The 18,441-nt window shown below is 35.6% G+C and overlaps 1 protein-coding gene across 2 annotated transcripts in view; it reads right to left on the reverse strand.

Moving 5' to 3' along the window:
- The window catches only part of Miox (Myo-inositol oxygenase), a 42,812-nt gene extending 24,974 nt beyond the window's left edge, over nt 1-17,838 (reverse strand). The window contains exons 1-2 of one of the 2 annotated variants that reach the window (XM_090400463.1): nt 17,703-17,838; nt 11,856-11,936 (exon numbers count right to left, since the gene is read on the reverse strand). In XM_090400463.1, coding sequence (XP_090256589.1) covers nt 11,856-11,936; nt 17,703-17,804 — 183 coding nt within the window. In that variant the 5' untranslated portion in view covers nt 17,805-17,838. The remainder of the gene's footprint in view (nt 1-11,855; nt 11,937-17,702) is intronic. The other variant, XM_090400464.1, reaches the window with a different exon arrangement.
- Between the last annotated feature and the right edge of the window lie 603 nt (nt 17,839-18,441).

Raw genomic sequence — 18,441 nt, forward strand, 5'->3', positions numbered from 1 at the left:
ATCTTTTTTAGTATCAAAAATTTATACCTAATGGTATTTTATCAGAGATCTTCGCCTTCTTCTTTTGCTGAAAATTGCAACAGAGGTTTTTTTTTTTTTTTTTTTTTTTTTTTTTTTTGTAGGATGCACATTACTATAATATCCAGTGCTTAACCACTATAGATATGTTGAAAATATAATAGGAAGGATATCCTGTATGGAATGATTAAAAATTTATGCTCATTTGTAGGATTTTTTACTGCAACCCCCCCCCCCTCTGCTGTCCTGGAACTGAATTGTATAACTACTTTAAATTTCTATAGCTTTGAAAGCTTTCAGACGGTATTCAAAATCTCTTATTTCAGTTTACCGTTTTGACAAAAAGAAATAAAGCAATAATATTGTTGTATATCGAAGCTTCTAATTCTGTACTCTTTCTTTGAATCTGAAATCAGCAGTGTGCTGAAATTATTCTAAGATTTAGAAATACTGTGCTGTATTTTCAACATGTAAAACTGTATACCACACAAAGAAATTTCAATTGTGTTATTTCTGTTTTTTTTTTTTTTTTTTTTAAAAAAAAAATCTAAATATTACTACTTCTATTTCTGCTGATTGCTATTTCTGAAATACGTCTTAGAAATGATGGACAATAATTCTCTTACCTAGACGAAAAGCTAAGTCTTACGTTACTCTTTTGAGAAACACAAGACAGAAAGTTTCCTAGAAGTCGCACTAAATTGCCTCAAGCAAGAATGTCTTGTTTCGTTTTCTGTTGTTCAGATATCCTAACACAGTAAAACTGACATTTCTTTTACAGGTTGATGAAGTATTTATGCCAAAAATGATTTCTTTATTTATAGTGATCAGTTTCACTTTTATTATCGAAAAATTCGAAATTATTTGATAATTATCTTGAAAAAAATTACTGCTATTGCTGCTGCTCTTGCTTGCCATCTCACAAATTAATTGTATATTGGGTATACTTTCTAATATTCCTTTCTGCCCAGTAACAAGTTGTAGACTAACGGAGATTACTAACTCCCCCCCCCACCACCACCACCACTGGGAACCAGTTCAAAAGAACATGCCCAGAAGGCAGAACACTAAAGTACCTCGTGCAATAACTGAATATTTTACAGACAGAAATTCCTTGTTCTGTTTTTCCATCTTTCTGATTGATTAGCAGACATTCGAAGCATATTCTGATATTGCATTTGTAGGATGACAGTGTTTTTAAATATTAATTTCCCCTATTAGCCAACGTTACATAACTTCCTGATTTATAATAATAGAGAAATAATATGTATATTTTCTTATTTATAATAATCAAAACTTAGTTTCTGTGTAGAAAAAATTAAACGTTATATTTTTCCATAACAATTATTATGGAAAAATCAAGAATAAAATAAAAACTGTACCTATGTTTCATAACAACTTTCGGGTGTCTGGTAATGTTGCAACGGGAGGGGGGGGGGGTGATGCTATCAAAGTCGAAATAAAGTTCATTTGTATTGTGAAAGGAAATGAAATTTCACATTTGATATACATATTTTGAATGATAAAAATAAGTAAATGTATCGCTTACTTTAAAAATTGGAGAATAAAATATCTGAATTATGCAGTAAATATCTATAACTTAATTTCATTTTGTAATTATTATTATTATTACGGGCAACTCCAGGGAGTCATTAGACTCATCGAGGGAGGCCCGAAATCATATTCATCACAACTATTCGACATTCATACAGTATCTATCATACCTCGCCTTAAACTCATTCACTGTCACAGCATCCACCACAGACTCAGGGAGCGCATTCCATTCATTCATTACTCTAAAAGTAAAGAACCCAGCTCTAACACCTTTACTAACCACACTTTTGTCGTTTCCATGGATGTCCCCTAGTCCTCCCACAACCAGCCCTGTTCTCAAAAATATCTTCTGAATTAATTTTATAGAAACCCTTCAGTAATTTGAATGTCTCAATCATATCACCCCTCCTCCGCCTATCAACCAATTTTTGCAACCCACAAATCCTCAACCTGTTCTCATACGGTTCATTCCACAGACCTGCTATCATCTTGGTCACTCGCCTCTGGATCCTCTCCACCTCCTCCCCATCAAGAAGAAACCTAGGTGACCAAATCTGAGCACAGTAGTCGAAATGAGGTCTTATCAAGGCTCGATACAGAGGAACAATAACCTGCTTGTCTCTGCTTGTCAACGTATTCTTCAGCAACCAAGTGATTTGATGAGCTGATTTGGCCACTTTTGCAATGTGTCCCCTAAATTTCAATTCCTTATCCACCAACACTCCTAAATCTCGTGCCTCATCAATTTCCTGGAGCACAGTTCCACCAATGCAGTAAACTGCCACCAATCTTTTCACCCCAAAATGGTGAAATTAACCTAACCTTACATTTTGCCACATTAAATTGACATCCATTCTCCTTAGCCCAGACCTCCAATCTATCCAAATCATCCTGCAAAATTTTGACGTCATCTGCATTCACTATTGCCCTACCCAACTTCGCATCATCCGCAAACAAATGAACTGTTCCTCTCAGATCCTTTCCTATATCATTTATGAACAAATTAAACAGCAGTGGTCCAAGAACAGATCCTTGTGGCACACCACTAGTCACAGGCTGTCTTGTGGACTCTACTCCTGAGTAAACCACTCTCTGATATCTCTCCGTCAACCACCCTCCTATCCATCTCACCAACCCTATGTCCATTCCCATATGCTGCAATTTACTGATTAGAATTCCATGTGGTATCCTGTCAAAGGCCTTAGCAAGGTCCAGTAGAATCACTGTAAACCCATTACCCTTATCCAGTTCAGCCGTCACTGTGTTATAATACGTGAGCAAGTTACTGAGGCATGACCTACCCTTCACAAAACCATGCTGTCCCCGATACAGTATCCCATTTTCTTCTATCCAATCTTGTATTTTCCTCTTGACTATTTTCTCTAAGACCTTGATAATGATTCCTGTTATGCTGATTGGCTGGTAATTTTCAACAGCAGCCTTGGAACCACCTTTGTGCAGTGGAACTATTTTCCCCTCTTTCCACCCCCCTTGGGACTGACCCAGTCATGAGGCTCAAATTAAACAAACTGGTCAAGGGCACTGACAATTCTTTGGCCGCTTCACGTACGACACGAGCTGGTATACCATCCAATCCCACAGATGTATTGACATTGAGGTTCTGTAATAGACTAGTTACCTCTACTTCATTCATCACAATTCCAGTATAAGCTGTTGGTTCTTCCATTCCTGCAAAGTCACCACCTGGATGATATACTCTTGCAAAGTGCTCGCTCAGTAATTCCACAATATCGACTGATTCGGTTACCTCCCTACCCTAAGCATTTTTTAAGATCATTCTACCATGAGCATTTTTCCTTTTACTTGCAACATATTGAAAAAACTGTTTGGGATTCTCTTTAGCCTGTGTGGCCAATTTCCTTTCGTAATCTGCTTTTGCTTTTCTTACCACCCTTGTTACCATCCTGGCCTGAGCTTTATACTGTTCCTGCGCCTGATGGTCACCCTTCTCCTTAAATTTCCTCCACAATTGTTTCTTTTTTTGCAGCTCAAGCTTAATAGTGTTATTCATCCATTTAACCCCTACTTGATCTATTATTCGGACTCTTGGTATACAGTCAACCATTTCCTCCTGCAAACAGTTCTTAACCACCTCCCATGCACTATCAACATCCAGTCCTTGCAGTTTTACATGCCATGGCATTGAGCCAAGCACACACCTAAGCTTGTCATACTTACCAGCCCGGTAATTCCACATGTACCCTGTCTTAATTGTAAATTCGACTCCTTTAGCCACCTCCCAAGTAATGACCAATTATACAGGGAAACCAAGAAAGTGAAAGTACAAAGAAAAGTAGATTACTATATAATATAAAGAAAAAATTTAGTGATATGATTAAAGAATTTCATGTTATTCTCTATAAAGCAAAGTTGCTTCAGTGTGTCATAAAGGAAATCTGTGAAGTATTATTCGATTTCGATGGTTTTGATTTTATTGTACGACAATAAAAATAACATAATCTGGAACGTCGGCAGTCAGTTTTCTTTTCTTTTTTTTAAAAGAATATTTCAAATAATTATCGTGAATTAATTTCTTTGAGAACAAAGAATAATGTTTTATCTAGAAAGCGATTAGAAAAAAATTAGTGCAAAAAAATTAAAAATGAACGTGGTTCTTCCAAGGTAAGGCAATATTTAAGGGAAGAAATTATGCAAGACCTTTATTTTGTCCAGAAATAAAAATTGTATTGTACAATAAAAACAGAAAACAAAAATATAAATAATTTCTCTATTTTTATTCTATCCTACATAACTAAAATCCAGTTAACCAGCATAGACCAAAGATGTGCGTTTCTTGTTATAGGCAACTGAGAGGTAGCTATGAACGTGAGATAATCTGATTAACCGTTCTCTTCAGCGTGAGGGTTTATCACACCTTCTAATGGACAGGATGGTCAAATTGCACTTCTTATCCTGGTTCTTTAAACAGGTGGGCTGAATCATATCCAGATTTAGTTGGACATCTATAGACGTCCTAGCCATTTGGGAGGTTAATACAGCTTCCAGGAATGACCTTAACTTATGTCTCAATCATATCCTTCTCCTATCCATTCAAATCAGTTTGCAAATTGCATACAATTTGTCCTTATACTCAACATTCGAGAGACCAGAAACCACCTTAGTCAATCATCTCTCGACCCTTTCCAATACATCTTTATGAAAACTAGGTGACCAAATCTGCACACAGTAATCCATGTAGTCCAAAGCCTTATACAATGGAACCATAACATCCATTAGTTCTACATATCAGTGCCCTCCACATCCCATAATCAGCTGTCCTCACAATTTTAACAATATGTGCCCAAACTTATGGGTCCGTGTAATAACTAGAAATGCTCAAATATGCAGGTATTTATGTCTTACAGTGGCTTCAGCACATAATTCAGAGAACCTGGTTAGAAAATCAAATTCTCACCATATTCTACTCCTGTCATGATTGGAATAGAACTCTAACAGAATAGAACAATGTGTGAGAATTAGAAGAATTTCTAAGCATTCAAGGGGTGAAGAAAAACATGCAAAAGATGAGTTTATATCAAACAGAGGTTGAGAAGATGAGATTTTCAACTTTATGAAAAATACTCAAGAAACCGTGGGAATATAAACAAGGATCTCATCAATTTCCTGATGTGTACCTCTGAAGGGATGTACAGGATATCATGACAGTGTACTACATGATTAAGTTTATATTATTACTAACCTCCTATCAATCTTTCTCCAAATCACTTTTCAGTGTTCCAATGGTATAACTAATATTTTGGTCTTCTAGGGTAGGGCACTACTCACTGAATCAACCCACCTAGATTCTGATCTACATCTGGATCTTTTTCCTGCCATCTTGATGTCAAATACCTATTTTGCTAAACCTTCCTCTCTCCAATTCTGTTTAAGTGAATGTACCACCTTAGTTAGATATATTCACACATTCTTGAATGTTAACAATGTCAAGTTGGTATGTCTTCATTTTTAATATGATTCTACCACTGATGCCATATGTTACCTCTAACTTCTCTAAGAATTCTCATGTTTGTGGTCTGTAGTCTTTGATCAAGTGCTTTATTACTAAATCATTGGAATAAGTGAAACATGGTTGAATGAAGATGATATCATAACGGGAATAGAAATGGAAGGATACACTAATTTTCACGAGGATAGAAAGGGCAAGAGGGGAGTGCTGCTGATAACAGAAAAATTACGTCCATATAAGGTAGACCTGAAAGAGGGAAATAGTGGCAATGGTCATGAGGCAGTGTGGTGTAACATGAAGGTCGAGAGGAAGGTATATTTAGTTGGATGTTGCTATAAGAATGGGAATGTGGAGGGTGGTGATGAAGAAATGTATAAACAACTTGGATTAATGAACAAAGGAAGGGTAATTATTATGGGTGATTTTAATTATGGTGGTATAGATTGCAATGAAGAGACAGCATGTGCAAATAAGGAAAATGAATTTTTCGAGTTCTGGAGAGATAAGGAGGTCATGCGAGAATCGAGAGTTCTAGATCTGATCATTTCATCAGAGGATGTAATTGTGAGTGGGGTTTCACACCTTCTTCCAGTTGGTGGGAGTGATCATGAAGTGATCACCTGAGTTATGACTAGCCATATGCAGACGTGTGAGGATAGGATATATGTGGAATTATTAGCCTGATGATTATGACAAGCTTATGAGACAGCTTTTAACTAAAACATGGAACAAAGAGTTGAGCAGTAAGGAAATAAATGCTCCTTGGGAACTTACAAAGAAATACATAACAGCATTAATATGTAAATGTATTCTGAAGGGCAAAAGGCAAAATAAAGGTAAGTGTAAAATGGATGAATGTGGAGCTTAAGCATGAAATCTAGAAAAAGAAGGTACTTTAGGAGGAGGAAAAGATGAATAATGGTAATAATCAGTTACATGAAGAGTATAAAGAAAAAGCGAGGAGAGTGACTCAGTACAGGAAAACTAAAGTAGAGTATGAGCAAAATCGACAAATCAGGCAAAGAAAAAACCCTAGAGAGTTTTTGCAGATATGTGGAAAGTAGAAGGAAAAATGATCATGGTAAGATGTTAACGGATGAAAGTGGTAGAATGGTAACTGCTGTAGAAGACATTGTTGAGATATTCAGTGATAAATTTATAAAGGGGTTTCATCCTGATCAGGGTGGAATGATGGGGAACTTAAGTGTACAGGACATAGAACAGGATGGTTCAATTGTGAGGGAGCAGAAGGCATTTAAGGAAATAAATAACCTTTATGTCAATAAGGCAATAGGATTTGATGACATATCACCATGCATCTTAAAGAACTGGCAGTAGCATTAGCATGCCTGTTTAATAAAAATATTGCAACAGCACAGGTTCCAAAGGGAGTGGAAGGAGGGTAAAATTGTTAAACTGCATAAAATTATACAGAGTTTTACCATTCTACCACTTTCATCCATTAACATCTTACCATGATCATTCTTCCTTCTACTTGCAACATATCTGAAAAACATGTCTGTATATCTGGAACTGTGGTGAAGGTGCTGGAGAGATAGGATACAGAAATGGATTGATAAGAGCAGTATTCTCTGCGGTTATCAGCACGGATATGTTAAGGGGGGGGGATACATATATAGTGGTGTACTTGGATTTTGCAAAAGCTATTGACAGACTGCCATACAACAAGTTGTTAAATAAATTGAAACAGATGGGATTGGATAACAGACTTCCGAGTTGGATCAGTGAATGGCTGTCAGATAGGTATCAGAAAGTTGTATATAAGGGTGAGGTATCCCAAAAAAGAAAGGTCACTGTACTACAGGGGTCAGTTTTGGGACCATTGTTGTTCAATTTGTGTATTAATGATATTGGGATGAGTTTATCTAGTAATACGCAGATGATGCAAAACTGGGGAGAGCGATGCAGAGTCAAGTAGATGTTATGGCCTTACAAGAGGACTCGAATAAATTGCATGAAAGTAAGTGGAACTGTCAAGTTAATGTTGCGCAATGTAAAGTTTTGATATTTGATAAGCAACGATGAGATGCAATATATACACTCGGTGGAACCTTTAAAGGAGGTAGAGGAGATGAGAGATCTAGAAGTGATAGTGGACAAGGAGAGTGTGGCTTCTGAATTTCAGAGGGGGGGGGGGGTTATGATCGAGACATAAGCTAGTCGAGGAATTGTTATTACGTTGACATGGAAGAGATTTTTCATAGAATGGGAGAGGGAATAGAACAAGAGGCCAACACTGGAAACTGTATTAAGGAGAGTGTGAGGAGCAGGTTCTTTGCATGAAGAGTGGTTGGTGAGTGGAATGCATTTGCTTGAGTGTGTTGTGAATGTAGACATAATGAATTAGTTTAAAGAATGGCTGGACGAGCATTGTGTGTGATAGTGTGTACCTCCCACACTGAGTCTCTGACTCCAAGGAGGTCAGATGTTAATAATAATAATAGCTAGCCCATCTCAGATCCATAACTTACTGATTTGAATACTGTCTTGTATAGTGCCATTTCAGCATTGATTAATTTCTCTTCCATAAATGTATTTAACTGGCTTCTCCATCATACCAGCTTTGCTTATTTTGTTGTCTGTTTCCACATTTAAATTGCAATTGTCACTAAAAACTGTATTTAAATAGCTGAAATTTGACTTGTTCTACTTGTTCTCCATTAAGAATAAAAGATGACGGTTTCTATGTTCCTGCCTATTTTCATAATTTTAGTGCTTGTATTGCTGATTTCCATGCCAATTTTGTTACAACTCTTATTCAATTTAGTTAACAAATGAAAATTGGCACTGGAGAATTACACTGGATGTGTTTAGGAGTACATCATTTGCATATAGCAAAGATGCTAAGGTTATATCTCTGATTCTAATATCAGGTTAATACCACTTTGTAGATCTGGTAAAAAACATTACAGGGTGTCAAGAAAAGCTGTTCAGAATGCTATAATTATATAGAGTAAATGGAACATTATAGACAACAATATAGTCTATATTTAAGTTGTAAGTTAGCAGTTAGAATTGGAGTACAAGGAAATGGTTTGATGTAAAATCAGCTGTGAGACAAAAGGTACGATCCATCTCTACCATTTATCTGTTTAAGGACCACAGCTCAGATGTTGTCACTAAATCTGACAACATCTGAGCTCAAACACAGCACTTTGCTTTATGCAAATGATCTGCTCTTAAAATCCAGTGCAAATCTCCAGGATTCTCTAATTATATTGAATAACAGCCAAAACAACTTCAGCATTAAAATTAGCAATATGAAGATCAAAACTATGAAAATAAGCAGGAATAGAAAACTTCAACTGCATTCTCGATAGAAAATATATAGAAGTAAAATCTTTCAGCTGTTTAGGCACAATTTTTAACAAAGATGGAAAATTAAATAAGAAATAGACAATAGAATGAATAAGCAAGCTGATATGATGGAGAAACCAATTGAATAAATTTATATGAAACATGAAAGAAATCAGCCAAACACCACTAAACTAGCCATATATAAGTATTCAAACCAGTTTTAACTTATCAGTTTAACAGTTGAGTTAAAAGTAAAACATCTGAACAAAGAGACTGCAGAGTTCTTAGAAAAATGACGAGTGAACAGATGTCTTCAATGGAAGAATTATTAAAAATAAAGTTATTAGAAGGAACTTCAGATTGTGAACATCAAGAATATGTGAGCAGAGGTAACGTAAGATGGTGTGGTCACGTCACTTAAAAAAAAATGGGAGGGTGTTTTATGAAATAGTGTTTTGAGAAAGTTTAGGAAAGCAGGTGTTTTATGCCAAAATGGCATGTAAAAAAACCTGGTAGAAGAACAAGATTTAGGTGGATTAATGCAGTCAGAATCTTACAAGATATAAAATCTGATAATACTGACAAGTGAGACTAATTTGGTAGAAAATTGTTGATAGGATAATGGAAACTTAAATTGTGCAATACTATCATGGTATCCTGTTCATCTCTTAAAGGTACATATCAGAAAACTGATGATCCATTATGAGAGAGAGATATAAAATGACTGCAGAAGTTAGCAAGAACAGTGAGAGTGTGAAAACTTAGTTGACCAAGATATGATAGTAATGAGTTAAAGAGGGATTTGATAGCAAATAATCTGATATGCAGGTATGCAGAAAAAATGAGTTTGTGTGTGTAAGTTTCAAGGTAGAAAGGATTTCTATTAGAGGACTGGCTTGCACTTAAATGGATTTGTCATGAGGAGCTTGAAGAAATAATTAGTGGAATATCTAATATAAAGACTTGGGGAAAACTAGATCATGCAAGAAATGATGAAAATGTAAGCGCAACTAAAGTGTGATTATGATATTAATGTCAAGGCTTAAGAGCAAATGCCAAGAGCACCAGGAACAAATTGGTAGCTAAATTTGTTGTCAAGATCATTAATTTTGATGGAACCAGGCTCTCAGAGTCTGACAGTCTAGAATCAAGTGTGTAGGGTCTAGTAATTTCAGGAGGGACAGAAGAGATAGGAGAAGGGGGGGGGGTACTAAAGATTCAGACGATTTTATCCGGTAAGGATAGAAACACATGAAAACAATGATAATGTTTGTGTGGAAGTGAATTTGAGGCTGTTTGGTGTGAATTGGAGGCTAACAGGATGAAACACAAGGTTAGGTATTATTACAGACCTGGCACAGTTCAGTTGACAATAAAATGCATCACCAAATTATATTGCAGTCTACATCTTAAATAAAAACATACAACTTTGAAAGAAACAAATGCAGAAAACTTACCTCTTGCTCAAATGGCTGTCTGGCCTTCAGATGCTGCACCAAGATTATTGCAACTTCTTCTCTTCCACCTCTCTTATCTAGTTAGTTCCACTATATCACTACCCATACAACTGATTTCTAGTAAATTTCTTCCAACTCACAAGAGATAGGAATTGATGTCAGAGTTAGTCTGCCTTGCACTCTGTACAGACAGCAAGACAATCTAACTCACTAAAACAGGAATAGCTCATTGCATGCTAACAATCCATTGCCAATAAACACATCAGAAGAAAGCAAGCCTAAATTCACCCTGTTAGCAAAACAGTTGTAAATGGTAAAAGTCATCAAGGTCTTGTTCCATTGCCCTCACTTCCATTCTTTTTATAACAATGGAAAAGTTATCAACAGCCAACTTCTTCACTTGGATGCCACCATATAGTGATCATCAATATGGATTCTGCTACTCTCCTTCATAAGAGATATTGACATTTCTCAGGAATTCTTATTATTTGCCTTTTACCATTTACAACTGTTTTGCTAGTCTCATTTCTGGTCATTCATATGTTATGGTGGATTTTTTTTTTCCTCAGAATTTCTCCACCAGAGTACTCCACAGTTTTTTACTTTCACCCATGCTCTTCTTATATATTAATGATTTCTTGCTAACCTTAAATCCAGTTTTGGCAATAATATCCCATTGTTCTTCTTTGACAAACCTTGTCAAAGAGGAATGGAGACATCTGTACTCATATGATCAAAATTTAGGATCTTCCATAACCAGTTGACTATTCCCAGAAGACTATGATTTCCAGCTGTTTGCAAGAAATACATTAACAGGTTCTAGGTTCTTTTTCTTAATTGTCTTATACAAACAGGAAACTGTTGTCACAGCCACTGATCTCTCATACATGGGGTTAATATTAAAATAAAATAAACAACATCCTATGGTGAAACAATTTTCTATCTTCTTTACTGCTAGCATTATATTAAGAGTAAAATGCACATTGAATGTGCCAAATGTTTCATTTGTAGCTATGGGTGAAAATTTTGCATGGCATCGAATAAATTAACCATACTACACTTTGTAACAAAAAGAGCCACTGTGTTTTTCATAATGAAAATATTCAAAGATACATGTAGATTAAATTCGCAGCTTTTGTGTACATGTGAGATGCCTTCACTAAACCTTTTGTTCCTGTTACATAGTCAAATAGTGAATTAGCTTCATGTTTTATAGGCCAAATTTTATGGTGCACATTCAAATGCATATACTAAATTTTTAATGTCTTGCCACTTGTTATAAAGTGGCCCACATTTTTCATTATGTTATACAATTTTCCTGATTTTACATTTCGTTTAATGTAACTGGTCCACCCAGTTTCCCTATGATACTTTTAAACTCAAAATACACAGTAGAAATGTGTTTGAAAGCTGTGTGTATATCATTTAAAGAACTATTTTGCCTTTTATTTAAACTTAGTACTTCTTGAAAAACAAAAAGATCTACAAAATAAGTTTCCATTAAATATAATGAAACTTACCCTGTCGTGTACAAAGCTGACTGTCTGATTTGTGTGCATTTTTTTATATGTTTCCTGCACCCTTTTTTGAATGTAGTCATCCTGAAAAACACAACATTAGCAGTTACTTTTTTTCCTTAATGTGATTCTCACCAAAAGTTTTTTTTTTTTTTTTTGTAAATCTATAGCACATTTGTACCATGAGTGGGCTAAGGATTTTTTTTATTAATTTTATTTATATATACCGGTTTCCATAAATTAAGGAACAATGAAAAATCATAACTCAAACTATACAATGAATTTTTATACAATTCAGTGAAAAGCAGTATGATATGAGATGTGAAAGAAAAAACCACAGAAATGGTATGATAGTTTAATTCAGTAACAAATGGTAGATGAAGAAATGGTCAAAAACAGGAAATCAAAATGAGATTGTCAAAGTGGACGGACTGGCTAGACAAGTCTCCTGACATTAATCTTATTGTGCATGTCTAGGATGCTCTAGATGTGATGCTGCCCTCAACTCTCTCCCCCTCCCAAAAAAAAACCTTGAAGGAGCTTTGCAGGAGCAATGATTGCTATAATTAATTGAGCTGCTTACACCTTTATAAATGGTATAAGACCATGTGAGTGCTGTATTGCTGTGAGATGCGACTATATTCCTCAATGAGGCACTTTGACAATCTCCTTTTAAGTTCTTGTTTTCAACCAGTCTTCTTGTACCCATTTGCTACTGAATTAAACTGTTTACAATTTTGGTGGGAGTTTCTTTCACATATCATCTCATATCATACTGCTTTTCACCAAATGGCAAAAATTCACAGTTTTTGAGTTATCGTGATTTTTCTCTTTGTTCCTTAATTTATGGAAAGCAGTGCATTATATGTGTGTGTGTCTGAATGAAAACCCTGTCCTAGAGACTAAACATGCACCTTTTTTCAGCAACATCATGGCCCCAAATAGAAACTTGCTCTTTTCCATGTATTTGTGATTTTTTATACTGATTTTATTAGGTTTCTAAAATCACCATTTCTAAAGAATTTTTCTCATTTAGAGAAGTGCCTCTGCTGAATTCATGTCAGCTCAGAAACTAATCAAGAAATTAACTATATTCTTCTCAATGAAGGTATGCATTAGAAAATAACTGTTATAAAATTCATTTTTTACCTATAATCTGCTTCTTCATATCCTGATTTGTGATCATCTTAAATTTCTTGTTTCTCAATCAGCAGAGAATTTTCAGCCATCCTGCATAACTATATCTATCTAATATAAAACACCGGTCCTTTATTTAGTACAATAATGAAGTCTAGTACACTTTATGTTTTTTTTTTCATTCCAATGAAAAAATTTTTCTTTAAAACCATGTTTTTTATCTTGTGATCCCATATGTATATGCTAGGATGTTGAACCTATAGCATGTTAATACTATAGATGAGCAGAAAGAAAAAACTTCTTCACATTTGATTTGAAGATATGTATTATTTCTTGAGAATACTTTTTATATGTGGCTTCCACTCACAAATGGTTTACTTGTAAACCTATAGTACATTCGTACTGTGGGTGGAGGAAGGCCAATTATTATTTTTTTTTGTATTTTTTAATTCATTTTTTACTTTGTCTAGAAATCCTGCTCTACAGACCAAACATGTAACTTTATTAAGCCACTTCAGGCCTCCAATAAGCAGAGAAGTAAGCAGTCTCACACCGGCTGATGAAGTTCATCTCCCACCTAAAGACAAAAAATAGCTGAGGTTTGAATCCTGCCCACAACAGGATTCAAACCCTCAGCCTGTTGGTTGGAGAATGGATACACTATCCACTCAGCCAACCAGGCCACATTAAGAGAGAAGAGAAAGCAAACTGTGAGGGGGGGGGGGGGGCAATGAATTAGTTGGGATGTATGTTTCGAGTGATTTAGTAGAAGGGGAAAATTACCGATGCCAGTTCAAATATCTATAGAAAATGCAAGTACAAAACTGAGCTCGCATGTGAAGTGGTGAGAGATGGATCATTGAACAATCTACTTGCTCTTTTCTGTACTGAATCAAGTATTTTCAACAGAATGGTTAGCCAGATGTCATTAGTATAAAGTTAACTACTGTTTGAAGTAATTAATGCCTTGAATGAAAGAGAAATCCTACCAGTTTGAATGTGCAGTAGTGGTGGGGGAGGGCAATAATTGTAACATGTTTATGCCAAGAGAGAATTTGTGTTAGGAAAATCCAAGAACAGAAATCTCATTTTGTTTACTAATTTGTGTTTTGTTCAAGACTGGAAGAAAAAGGTTCTTTCCCACCACCACCTCCTCCAGGATGTGTTTTGCTAGCATAAAAAATGACACAATTATTCAAATCTAACAAGTTTTGTAAAGCCATCTTGTTAAAACTTTGCAAGTTGTTTTCAGAACCAAATTTTCTCATCTCTTTAATCTCTTCCTCATTTTCATAGAATGAATTTTATAATCATTTTATATCTACTTGCCTATAAATTTTATTTCTTTAGAATTATTTTCTGTTTTTATTGTTCAATTTTCACCTTTTGTTACCAAAATGTAACTCTGTTGCCCTGCCTTATTATTCTTTAGATATTTAATTTTTTTTTTTTTTTTCATACTGCCATGTTCTTTTTTTAACTCATTCTGCCACCATGTCGAACCAAACGTTTTTCCACACAACTCCTTGGCAAGTCTTAATATTAATAATATAGCCACTTAGTTTTCACATACAAGTGCTTACAGAACAATAATTCATTTCTTGCTAATCTAACGTTCCTTGGATTATTATTATTACACCCTCCATGGAGTTGACACTCTCATCATGAGAGGTTCATTCAACTGACATGTTTATCATATAGAATCTTAAAATCCTTAACACTCCTTGCATTAATAACACATTCTGGTAATGCATTCCATTCACTGACAATTCTCCATGTAAAAATCTACTCCTCACACCCTTCACCACACTTTTACATAACTTCCAGGAATGACCTCTGGTTCTTCCCCTCTCACCTACTACTCTTTTTAGAATCCTATATGGATTAATCTGATAAAATCCTCTCACTAACTTAAATGTCTCTATCATATCACCTCTCTTCCTCCTATCCACCAAACTCTGCAATCCACATTTCTTCAACCTCTCTCCATAACCAGCATTCCAAACTCCTGATATTCTCTTAGTCACTTGTCTCTGGATCCTCTCCAATGTCTCCACATCACATTAAAAACCAGGTGACCAAATCTGAGCACAAGTGTGGTCTGACCAGTGCCTTATACAGTGGCACAACCACTTCCTTATCCTTGCATGTTAGAGTACTTCTTATCATAGCAGCACAATGTGCAACCCTAGCAATATGTCCTTTAAACTTCAGTCTACTGTGAACCATCACTCCCAAATCTCATCCACTTCCTGCAGTACAACACCATCAATATAGTACACAGCTTTATATTTCTACACTTCAAAATGCAACACCTTTCACTTATTGATATTAAAACTACAACCCCACTCTTTTGTCCAATAAAAAGTCTATTTGAATCTTCCTGAAGGGATTTAACATCAGCAGTGCTACTTATAGTTCTTCCCAACTTTGCATCATCAGCAAATAACTGAAGATCCCTAGTCAGTCCACATGATATATCGTTTACAAACAAGTTAAACAACAGGGGACCAGGAACAGAACCCAGAAGCACACCACCTGTTATCCCTCTTTTTTGAGACACTCTCCATCATACACAACCTACTAGTATCATTCAGAGAGCTAATCTCTGATCCATCTAACCAATAAACTATCTATTCCCATCCTCTGCATCTTGCCCTAACTTATCATGTGGTAATCTATCAAACCATGTGTTGAGGCTTAAGTGATGTGAGGACATCATGTTGGAGGCTTAATGGATTGTATACAGCACTCAGAAAGGATTAAAACAGAATTAATACTTCCTATATTTCATCTCAGTCACTGAGACATCTTCAGGTATTACAAAAAAAAAAAAAAAAAAAAACTAAATGTAACATATACACAAATACCACACAATACTAAGCCAACCACATGGGTGACTCAAATCCTATCTAGGTGGAGCACTCTCTATGAGCAGTGAGGTGGCCTGAAATGTAAGGTGGGATCTCTGATGATTAATGTTTCCCAAATCATGTGAAGCTTGCAACCATATTTATTTAGATTGGTTGATTTCTGAGAGTCTCAGATACTGCCTTGTGAGTTTCCAAGCATTGTCAACATCTTTTCCACTCAGCTCATTTACCCAATATACTGATGCTAATCGACTACAGAGCTTCCTATAATCACCTCCTTTATACTTCCACACATATCCATTTTTGGCTGTGTCATCACTTTCCAAACAAGTACCTCATGATCACTCTCACCAACCGGCAACAGTGTCAACACTTCATTAATAACTACATCTTGTGAAGTCATCACCAAATCCCAAACATTAAAGCCTCTAGTTGCTTCAATCACATGCTGCATCACCTTCTTTTTACATGCCAAACTAATTTGCCTAAACATTTCACAATCAGTATTCTTTGCATTCCTTAGCCTATAACAGAATCCTATCAGATATACTAACCAGTTTATTTCAGCTTTGCACCACGCAGATTCAAATCTGTGCATACACTATAACTTACACACTTTGCAGACACAATTCCTCTGCAATCATTAACAGCACTCCCCCCCCCCCCTCCTCTTTTCACATCTATATCTTTCTGGAAAATTATATATCTTTCTAATTCTATTCCCGACATCACATCCTCCTCAGACAACCAAGTTTCACTTATTCCAATTACTTCTAGGCATACCATCTCAATCAATGCCACAAACTCAGCTCTCTTGTTTCGAAACTCCTTACATGTGTGTATAAACATAACAATCGCTGTGTTTGAGGCCGTTCTACCAGCATGAAGAATTCTATTCAACCTACAGACATTTTTTTAAAAAAATCAAGCTGAAAAAAAAAAAAAAACTTGATAAAAATGCGACAACTCTACTTTTAACAGACTGCTTTTGAAAACTATAAAACTGTCTCTTTGGGAAATTCATAAATTTCTTCCACAAATCAATATGTTGATTTATATATATCCAGGGGCGAATGCTGGTCTTGAAATTCACGCTTGCTCTTGTTATCATTCAGGGAGTGAAAGGTGTGATTGAAGTCTGATTAGCGGAATAAGGAATTACTGACCATTTAAAACTATATATTTAGAAATTTATGTATATTTAATCATACAAATACAACATTTATTTTACAAACGATATTCTATCTTTTTCAATTTAGCTATTTGAATACACGGTTCTTCTTTATGAACTGGTTCAATAACATCGTCATAAAAAGTTGGTTGTAACTTAATTTTCCCAAGCAACACGCACACTTCTAAAGGCTGGCTGAAGCTCACTAGCTAGAGCTACGTTGATTGCGTATGGCCTGTGTTTAAGCAACAGTGAGACGACGTGAAATGGCTATGCACGCGCATGAAATCACAGTGCTGCTGCGAGGACCTAGAAGCTCCTACAACCGAGCAAACCAAGTTAGCTTTGACTAGACGAGCAAGCATCGGCCTTTGATACACAACGCAAAGCTCAATTAGTGCCGCGCAAGCCTTCTGTCTACAAAAATAAAAGCCTAAATGGAATGCATATAAATGCATGCATTTATTAACAAATAGATATCACTTCTTTCCTCAAGTAATGAGCTTGCGCAGCGAGCATGGAGAATTCGCCCCTATATATCAGGTGTTATAGTAAATAATATGCTCTGCATATAAACGTCACTTCTGACTGTTAGCAGCTACTGCAGGATCATTCTTATAATTATTTTTTTAAGCGTAAACATTAAGTTTTTAGGAATAGTCTACTTACTTGGTCATTCGTAAATTGTCGAAAATCTTCAACATTCTTGTGTTCTGGTCTATAATGCTCAGAAGGATCCAAAATAAGGACATTCTGCTCTGTGGAAGTCATTTTGACGGAATAGCCGAAAGATGTTCAGTGATCGCGTCTGAGTGTACAGATGATAGTGGATACAAGAAATTATAAGTCTACGGGAATGGAGGCTTGTCTAAAAGTTGCCTTCTAACTGGTTGCAATGTACACACCTAACTCTTTCATTGGCTGAAAAAATTTATACTATCCAATCCCAAATCACTAGTTTGGGTTCTGTGAGGAAGAGGTTATCAGGTCCACCTGTGTTTCCAATTTAAACCGGTTATAATCAGATTGTATCAGGTATAATTAGAGCTTTTGTACTTCTCAAGTACTGTAATAACAGCACTGAAAGATGTAAATGGCCTTTCCTTGTCTTTTCAAGTGTAATCTATGAAATTCGCTTATACTATCCTAAACTAAATATTCATCATAATCATATGTACTGAATTCGTTTTGCTATTCAACCTTAACTTAACTTCTACACACAAGATGGCGCCAGTTGTATTATTGAAAATGCACTATTTAGTATGATATGACATACGAAAATAAGTCTAGCAGTGAGGATTTTAATAGTACTGTATTTGTATGTTTTCGTCCCCCTTTTAAAAGCTGTGAAGAAATACGGACATTCCAAAATATAACGTATTTTCTGATAATCATTTCTTCGGTATTG

The sequence above is a fragment of the Typopeltis vanoorti genome, chromosome 11, assembly GCF_054136105.1.
Source record: "Typopeltis vanoorti isolate ZY-2024b chromosome 11, IOZ_Tvanoo_1.0, whole genome shotgun sequence".
NCBI classification, from domain to species: domain Eukaryota; kingdom Metazoa; phylum Arthropoda; class Arachnida; order Uropygi; family Thelyphonidae; genus Typopeltis; species Typopeltis vanoorti.